Here is a 9,524-nt window from a genome sequence, read left to right as displayed (position 1 = left end):
GTACACGCTCGCTGTCGTGACATTCAAACTGTAGTGACATTATACTAGTGGAACCAATAGTGGCTACGAAGAGGTGAAACAGTGTGAAAGAGCAAACGTAGAGCGAAATATCAGTCAAACGCTAAAAAACAAAACAGAGCAACTACTACGGATAAAGACCGTTGAAGAATCTCTGTGTAGGAGTGTCGTAGTTCCTTGCCGTTTCAGTGTACGTAAAACAGCAAAGCAACAATGTCGTCCTCTGTGTGGTCCGCTGCCGTCGCATTTGTCCTGGTGGCACTATGCTCGTCGAGCCCTAGCCAGGTAAGACCCTAACAGTGTTTCAGCAGCAATTTTTCAGAACCGGTTTAAGCCCAATGTAGGTTGAAGCTAATCTTTCCACCCGGTTTTGCTGTCTGATCTGATAGCAGCGAATAGATCGTCTACCCCTTTTCCAGACAATCCAAGCCGTATGGATTAAAGCGGTAATAGCAAGCGTATGGCTTTGCATGGTGTCGCATGTTCATAACACGATCCTGTCGCCACCGTTTCGGTACACCATCAGATATCGATTCCAATTCGGATGGGACCACGGCTTGGTCACCTCTGCCAAGGCTGTGCCTTTGACTCGGAAGTCTCCAGGCAACGGGTGGCAGCAACTCAACTAGCGCAGTGGAACGAGACAAACACCTTGAACTCGAAAGGACTGCACGCAACACGAAACAAAGAACCCTTTTTTTCTGTTGCTTCCTTCACATTAGCCCCCCGAAGCGTTTCGTGTTTCATCCGACCCAGAAATGGGGTTGAAATGTCAACTTGGGGCTTTTTTTTCTAATGCATTCTTGATTGCATTTTGTATTTTTCTTCTCCTTCAACTTGACCGGAAGGTTTTTGTGCAAAACTTCTTGGCGAACAAAAAAGAAAACCTTCGGCAAGGTGAATGCGGTCGGGAAATTAGATTTTACTTGAACGCAACGGTGTAATGCACGCTAGCGTTACTTGAAGGTATAAGATTACCACGGAGGGAAACCTTTGTAGTGGCTTTCGCAAGTAACGAGCCGAACCCGGAACGGCGGCTCCCAGTGTCCATCGTATGGCAGTTCAAACGATTGCTTTGGACACCACTGCATACGGCAATGTATTCTGGAGCGTCCAACAAAGTGAGGTTCATGAGACGAGGGGCAATGCCACAAATTCATTGCTTGTATTATTTGCAACGAAAAGAATACACACTCCCTACGGCTGTGGATTTTTCACCCATGGGTTTTACCCCACCGGTTGGTCCTGTCCGTTACTAGTCACAGTTACTCTCGTTCAGCAGTAAGTAATAGAAGAACGCTCAGGGTTTAGCTTGCCAGTTGGGACGTCAATGGAAACTTTTCCCAACATAAAGGGGAGAAAAATCGATAATGGAGCAACGTTTCTACACGTGTGTTCAAGTCACCTCGTTCTATATGCCGTTTTCGAAGCAGGCGATCCCTGCGAAGCAACTATGGGATCCAAGCAGGCAAGAATGTGGGTGTATGTTTACATGCGATTTTAAGCTACACCATGTGGAAAACCGAGGGTGCTTCTGCTTCGCTTTCTGTTCGTTGTTTATTCCTTTGGAAAGGGCTGCCAACAGACGGACGGTTACACTCGGCAAGAACACACGCGAAGGGGAACAACAAAAAAAAAGCGACACTTACTAGTACTTACACAACAGCACACCGGTGAAGGTTCCACGCGTCACACCACTACTACCACTACGCGCAAGGAAAATCCGATACGGAAGGAATGGGGGTGCACTGCTCACCATGCTGCTGCCCGCCACCGAACCGATTGTCCTGCGCAAAAAGAATTTCGGAATTGGACTGGTTGGTATGTTGCCCTGTCTTCCCTGTAGCCGCCCTGCCATTATTGCCGCCTCGGTGTATACAGGCAGCTGTTCGACACTTCGGGTCGCGTACACTGCGCCGAGGATGTCACAAACTCTGACAGGACACCGCCCGGCTTCGTAGCCGCACCATCGTGGGAACGTTTTGCCGTGGGATCGTTTCGTCCCCTGTCTCAACAATCCAACTGCCAACTGGTCCGTTTTGGCATGGGAAGGTGTGAAAGACCAATGTGTGTTGCCTGCGAGTGACGAAGGATTTTAATATGCAGCATGAGTCATGATGGCAGTGGTGCGCTCGTGGCATTACGACTTCGTACCGTTCCGTTTAACCGTGGAACATTCGCCTTTCCTTCAAACGCTCCTTTCCGAAACGGAATGTGATGATTTCTGCTTGAAAGTTAACTCGCATCCATAAGTGTGTTGGCAATGTGCTTGAAACGGCGTTCGAGCAGCTAAGAGATGGGTTGGGTCGGTTTTGTTTTTAACCAGGACGTTTTCCCACACTGCCATGCTGTTACTTTTCATTTGTTTGTGCTATGCTTACACCAAAACGGTCTCCCCAAAATCCTCAAAATTGTTATGTAACAGAGAGTAATATAAAACACAAAGAAACAGCAAACAATTAGTATACACAAACAGAGAGAGAAACAAAGAAAGAACAAGCAGTACACTTTAGTAAGGATTTAAAATCTACAGGATGAACTGAGGAGGACGTTGAAACAAATGGTACAAATTGATTTACGAAATTGATTAGACAAACTCTCGACAAAACTCGACGGCTTTGTGCCGTACCGGTGATAGGACCTTTATAAAATTACGATGAAGCAAAATTCAATTCGAAAAAAGGGCCCCAGGGTGCTCTTTCTGGACGGTCGTTGGCGTCAAATGTCACCGTGAATTTGTCTCATCCTTTTGTTTACTTTCTGTAATGGGAAGTAAATGATGGTTTTACCCATTATACTCATTCAATTGCGATATAAAAACCTGTATTTAGTTTAAAGTTTGTAAAGAAATGTTCTATTTAATATCCTTTTGTACGAGACAATGCAAATACTCTTCGGAAATGATATCGAATATCAACAAATTGTTGTGAGCCTTTGCTTGATTTTATTCCACACTCAGCATTCAGTGTGCCCAATGGTTGCTGGGTTGGGTACATATAATGGAAAATTGAATTATACTTCAAACAAAAGAACGATGGAAAGTTCAGATGAAGCGCGCCTAGTGAACAGGTTCAGATGTGTCCGAGGAACAGAAACCTTCTCATTGACCTTTTTTGTCCATTTTAGAAATCATTACAACCCATTGCTAAAATGCCAAATGATATCGACGGCAGCGGTACAGCGACCAAAAAAAAACATAATATGAGCGTCCTTTTCTAATTCGCCAGAAGCATCCCTAAGAAGCATCGCCCTCAATTTAGGCCCTTCTCACGTTTTGGCCGTTTGTAAAGCGGAAGTCATTTGACAACGACGACGACTTTTCCCAAAAGGAAAGGAGTATTACGGCATGGAAGCTACTGGAAGTTTTCCTCGACTTTCCGATAAGACTCTTGCCATGAGCCTGGCACACCACACCGTACCGTGTACCTTCGTTCGCTTTCTTTTCGCTCCCCACTGCCCACTGCACCAACGCTAGTTATTTCATTCCTATGGCTTGTAAATGTGCCTCCCAACTGCCCCCGGGGCCGTTTGGAAATGTGTGTGTGAAATGTGTAACCATTGAGTGGAGGATAGAGCTGCTTTAGGCCGTTAATACCGCGCGATAATGAAGAAAAATGTGCCACAGAAACAAAAATGATTATGCTATGGGTAGAGGCCACCGGGCAGACAGGCGTGCGTACGAGTGCTTCATCACCATTTTCAACCCTAATTTTATCGGAACAAAACTGTCCCTTTGAATAAATTAAAATCTGTCACGTGATACTTCGGACGCAAGTCCGACCGAAACCGTTCGCACCGCAAGCACCGCTCGAGTTGGGTGCAGAAAGAATGGCCATGGTAAAAGTACAAGCAAATAGCCCGCGGAAAAGGCTCCGGTTCCGGTGTTCGACACCGAAAGGTTCGACATCGTCGACTTTAGAAGCACACCTCCTTGGAACCTGCGAATAGTGACGAATTCTTGTATGATAAGAAGAAAAAAAAGGACATCCTGGTTAGCGATGGAGCCGGAAAACGGGTCGCAACGGATGCCGGAACCACGGGCTCAGCGACTATGAGCTTTATAATTTAGTTAAAACTCGGCAATGGGCTGTAGACGTTACAATGCTGCCTTTGTTCCCCTTTACGTTTACACTCCTACAAGCGCTCCTTCTTCGGCGTGAAACTCATTCCAAAATGTTCCTCCCAGTACAAAAGACGGCAGGTTTTTTCATTGAATATTCTTTCGGTGACCTCCTTCGATAACGCCGTCGTTAGTCCTTTGAGGTCGGTTGAGCTACCTATAAAGCTATACATAAATACATATGAAAAAGCATTCTCCTTACAGGGGTTTGGAGACACAGCCGAGCCAACTTTTGAGAGGTGAAATTCAGACCGAAAAGGAAAAGCAAAGTTTGTTGGTCACTTTATCCCTTTGGACTTACAGCGGCACGTTGGAGTGTCTATTCACTCACCCGAACGAATGGAGCGCACCGTACGTCCAAGGACACCGATCGATGACGGTATGTCAAAGTTGGAGAGAAAATATAAATAGCCAACGTTGGTCGTTCCAGCACTTTGCGAGCAGTAGAAGTTATAGAAATGTCTGTAACGTTTACATACATCCTTTAATAGGTCTTTTTATTATTTATCTGCTTCACTACACCTTATTTTAAATGGCCTTATTAGTGTAATATAAAAGGGTATTGGCTATTTTATTAAATTTAAGTTCATTTAGGGAGTACCAAGAAAATCTATATCAAGTATTGTACATACGATGGAGAGTAAGCATTGTTAAATGAATAACATGAATTTCCTTTAATTATGAAATCAAATAAATGATTCCATGATTCCTTGAATTGAACAAAACATGACCTTTTGTATGGCAAATGTTTGAAGCGATTGTAATGGTTCATTTCGCATTGCTATTAATAGTAGCATATTAATTTATATTTCCAGGTTTTCGCCGAATGAGGTTAGATAGACATTGTTTCCATTTATTAGATGGGATATTTCCATTAAATGGAAGTTTTTGCTCGATATTCTTTAGTATGTTACTAATGAATTTCTTAATTAAGAATGCAACGTTTCACCGTTCATACTTTATAAAATAGATGAAGGCCGTCGTCCGGATAAACATCTGTATTCTGTGTTCGTGTGATAATGTATTTTCACGCGACCGTTTCGTTAACAACAAACACAAAGTTCGGTGGAACCTTTTCTAGTAATGAACCTAGAACCCGACTAGAGTCTATCTACTTTAGTGCGGTTAGTCTCGCATGCCTTTCAGTTTTGGACTTTCCTGAGCTGAACTTTTCTGAAATATTTTCCACTAAGCGCTTTCACATCGTTCCTAATTTACTGTCACTTTTGCCGAAACCAGTGAAGAGAAGAAACGGGAACCCCCATGAGCACGGGTTAATGCGGTCGATGCATACCTCGAAGGGACTATTAAAGGGCAAGGGGGCGCGTTTTGGACCAACTATCCACCACGGATCGCTGTGGTCTAATGTGTGTTCAAGGAACGGGAAGCGAGTAGGCCTGTGAATTTCTTTTATTATACAAAACCATTATGACATTTTCTGCGCCATATTTCCCGTTCGCTGGGTTTCTTTTCCATGCGGGGATAGCAAGACGATAAGCAACCCCAAAGCCGAATCGGCGGGCGAATGGGCGAATCAGGATATGGACAGTATGGGGGCTGTGGTTGTGGAGCGGAAGACAATGTCGGAAACGGTTGGTACTTAATGCAGAGGTACCATTTCGCATTACGACGAAATGAAATTACCTTCTCAGCGCAAGCCTCGCAAGTCGCTCAGCCCAAAGCTCCTCGGGCAAATCGGGTTCGGGGCCCGGGGGATGGCGGCACGATGGCGAGAGAACATGAAGAGCCAGGCGGTGTTACCCATTTCTGACACTTACTCGTTTCATTGCCGATTGGTCGTAAAGCTGGCTCGCACTCTTTGCGTGAGCAAAATATTTGCATAACAGCGAGTGTGGTGTATTTCAAACCCACCCACCCAACCCCCCCAGCAAGTATATGAGTAAGACCACTCACCTACATCAACCGTACGGTGCAAGGCAAGTGTGTGCCGTTGCTTAGTCAGCTCGTGGACATGAGCTGACGGGATCCGAATCCACTCGCATTCGGTCGTTGAGCGTCTTGGGATGTCTCTTGTGTTAGGTGGGGTTTATTTTCGCGATAGGCTACGACGCCACCGACATCAACCAGCCCAACAGACTTGCCTCATGCAGGGCGTACGTAATGAATCCCATTTGCAGCTCATGCTCTCGTGCGCTTCTATTTCGTCGCTCGCAACCAATTGCTCTTGTTATATTAATTCAGCCCCCGGCCTCGGCGTTTGGCTTCATTATGGGATCCTCCGGTGCCAACCGACAAAACACGGAATCCAGCCTCCGCAAACACACTCAAAACCGAAAAACAAATTGCGAGTCAAGAACTAAGCAAACTCAAACAATAACTTGCTTTATAATCTGTTCTACGGCACAGCCGTAAAGTGATTCTTGGCGTTGACGCTGGATGCGACGAACGTCGAAGATGAAATTTAAGGTACGTTCGAGGATTCCCCCGCCCGAGAGTCCCGTCCCTGAGCGAGACACAATAGCACCGGAGAAGTGGTAAAAAGTTCAAAGAACTAAATTAAACACGGGCACATCCGGTGCACGATGTCAATCGGGGGCAAAATGAAACAGCAGTTCCTGCAGTGTACTTCGGGGAATTGTATTTCTCTTCTCCTTTTTTTTATTATTAGACCGATACAAGATCCCTCCGAGCGGTGGACAAGGGATTGGGAGATCGAATGGTAGTTTTGGTAGGAGCGATAGCTGATGGAGTTTGCCGGGACGACCCGGGAGCACCCGAAGAGGGGGGGGAAATGGATGCTACATTAAGTTTTTACAGCCGTACCACCGACAACCTGACATCTAGCCTCTGACAGCCCGATGTCAACGATTCAATTAATATCCCTGTCCCAGTACGTTTTTGACCAGCAATTCACACGAACCTGCAATCGATCGATCTTTTTACTACGGTACCCCTCTTTGTGGGGGAAATCGCGGGTGGCACGGCCGCAACTAAACGAAGATGGCCACAATGGCATAACGGAGGCTCTGCTGGCACAGTCATGGCCACCGGCCAATCAGCCATTAGTGTGTGTAGTCATCCTGTGTCTGTTTGAGCGATGCGATGTTTTTTCGTGCCCGCTTCACGAACCATTAACCGAGCACAATGACAGGGCGCTAAGGAACGCAAAACTTGAAGAACAAACCGACAGGAAAAAGCAAAAAACCGATTCGAGTTTCGTGTGGCGACAGAAGCTAATTTTTCAAAATGAATATCCGGAACTGATTACCTCTCGAACGGGGGAACGGTCCCGGCCGTGAGACCCGGCGGGGCGATGGATGAAGACGACCAAGCGCTAGGTGTCTAGGTGCCAAAAGCATACGGCAGCAACTTTACGGCTGAGTGGCTAACGCCAAACGGACGCCACACACCGAGCGTTCTAATCGTGCTCTAGAGCACAATCTCCGGTAGCACTTGCCGGGTGCTCATTACGATTTCCATAGCCTGTGCCCGTGAGCCATCGGAACGAAATGATGTGGATTTAATGGTTCCGATAATCGATATTTGCACCATGAATCTGCAAACACATTAATCGTGCTTCTTCTGCCTTTCCGGAACGAACACGACGTAAATGCCATTGAATGTTTGGAAATATATTCCGTTCGTATAAACATTTACACTCCAAATCAATTTGCTCCCGTACAAACAGCCCATTTTCTTAAAACAGTGCTTTAATTTGAGGATGTGAAGCGAATTGCGTGGATCCGGACTAGAGCGGGCACCTATACAAGTTTTGCATTGGGGTTGGGATTTTGCCCGCAAAAAAAAGGGAATCAGTTGACATTGATAGCGGAAAATCGCCTTTACTGCGCTCGATACTTTCACCACCGTCCTTGTGTGTGTGTGTGGGGGCGGTTGATGAAATCTTTCAACTCTAACATTCACTCGCCATCAAAAAAAAAAACACCACCATCACACATTCATCCTTCACACCAGTGGGAGGCTTAAAAAGCCACAAAGTTTACGACCCACATCGTCATGCCCCTCGTCAACGATCGTTTCAATATTCGTGCCGTACGGTGCGCTCCCACACCGGAAAAGCGCCATCGATCTCTCTCCATCCACCCACCGTCCCACATCCATGTGCCTTTTCGATTCGATGCGCGTACTGCGTATGTTCGCGAAAAGCGTATCTCCAGAATTCCCTAAAGTGGCTTTTTCCTTGTTGTGTTTTCCCCTTTTTTATTTTTCTTTTCTTATTTTCTTTTGCGAAAGCTAAGGAGCTTTCGCTTTGCCCACGGCAAAGGGTTGAAGGGGTAATGGGGGAGGGCCGTGCGTGCGTACGTCCACGTCCTAAAAACCTTCGCTCAGCTGAGCAGAAAATGATCGCTTTTCCACGCATCATGTCCGCATCCTTGCTTGTCGCAATTTCCGCCACGCAGTGAAAGGACGCAACACATTATGCTGAGAGTGAGAATGAACGATGAGTGAGGAGCGCGTTATAGGATTTCACTCGTGTGTGTGTGGGTGACGCGTACGTGCATGTGTGACACGTGCACTGGTGGGCTTGGGGAATCGTGCCACTCAGTAGGTAGGTATCGCACATCGTTACCATGGGGAGATAAAACGTTTTCCGAACGGCGCGGAATCCTTTCATCTTCATCCATTTCCTTTGGCACCACCAAGGAAAAGGCTTTTCTCAAGCTTATTATGGAGGCACATTTTTTACACGTCAACGATTTATTTTTACTTTCGTTCACATTTTTATCTACGTTTTACTCTTTTTTCTTTGTCGGTGCAGTGCAGCTTAGAAAGTGTTACCTATTTCGGTGAGGGATGTGTTAAATTCCTTTCGTCCCCATTCGTTACCGTGGACCGAGAAGAACCATTGAGATGTTCCATTGGGCTTATCATGAGAGGGATATGGACTTTTAAGGGGAAAGTTATGACATTTGTTTAAAAAAAATCACATTTATAATAAAGCTATTGAATAAATGGTAAAAGTCTTTAAACATTTCAAACGATTTCAAAGTTGAGTTCGGTTCTTTTCAAGTGCTGCTGAGCACTTCGGATGTCGTTATGAAATGTAAGGCCAATTTATCGTACCTATTGTAATGTGTAAGCAGGCTGTTCTAAACTTTCCACTATGCTTCGTTGCAAATCGGTGTCAGCATCATTTTAACTACGATAGCATAAACAATATGCTTCCCGAAGCCTCGAAAGTCTCCCGGTCTAACGGTAGTTATTATTTCATTTCTTTTTTTGCTTCTTTGGTGCTTTTCGATTTCAATTTCAACCCGATTCCTGTTCCTTTGCTGTGGCTTCGTTACGGTTGAGAGCGTTCAATTCGGATAAGAGCTTAAAATGGGTGGATGGCATGAACGAGCGAAGCAGGTTGATGAAAATATATTCGGCACGTCTTGCTCCCCCGCTGCCGGCAGCAAGT

The 9,524-nt window shown here is 45.6% G+C and overlaps 1 protein-coding gene across 1 annotated transcript in view; it reads left to right on the top strand.

The window, feature by feature from the left end:
* Positions 1-231: 231 nt before the first annotated feature.
* LOC128298592 (amyloid-beta-like protein) overlaps positions 232-9,524 on the top strand; it is a 73,207-nt gene continuing 63,914 nt past the window's right edge. The window contains exon 1 of the mRNA XM_053034361.1: positions 232-303. Within this exon, the coding sequence (XP_052890321.1) occupies positions 232-303 (72 nt within the window). The remainder of the gene's footprint in view (positions 304-9,524) is intronic.

Source organism: Anopheles moucheti, chromosome 2, assembly GCF_943734755.1.
Source record: "Anopheles moucheti chromosome 2, idAnoMoucSN_F20_07, whole genome shotgun sequence".
In the NCBI taxonomy this organism is placed as follows: Eukaryota; Metazoa; Arthropoda; class Insecta; order Diptera; family Culicidae; genus Anopheles; species Anopheles moucheti.
The sequence above is the reverse complement of the archived record's forward strand: the minus strand, read 5'-3'. Positions and strand labels throughout refer to the sequence as shown.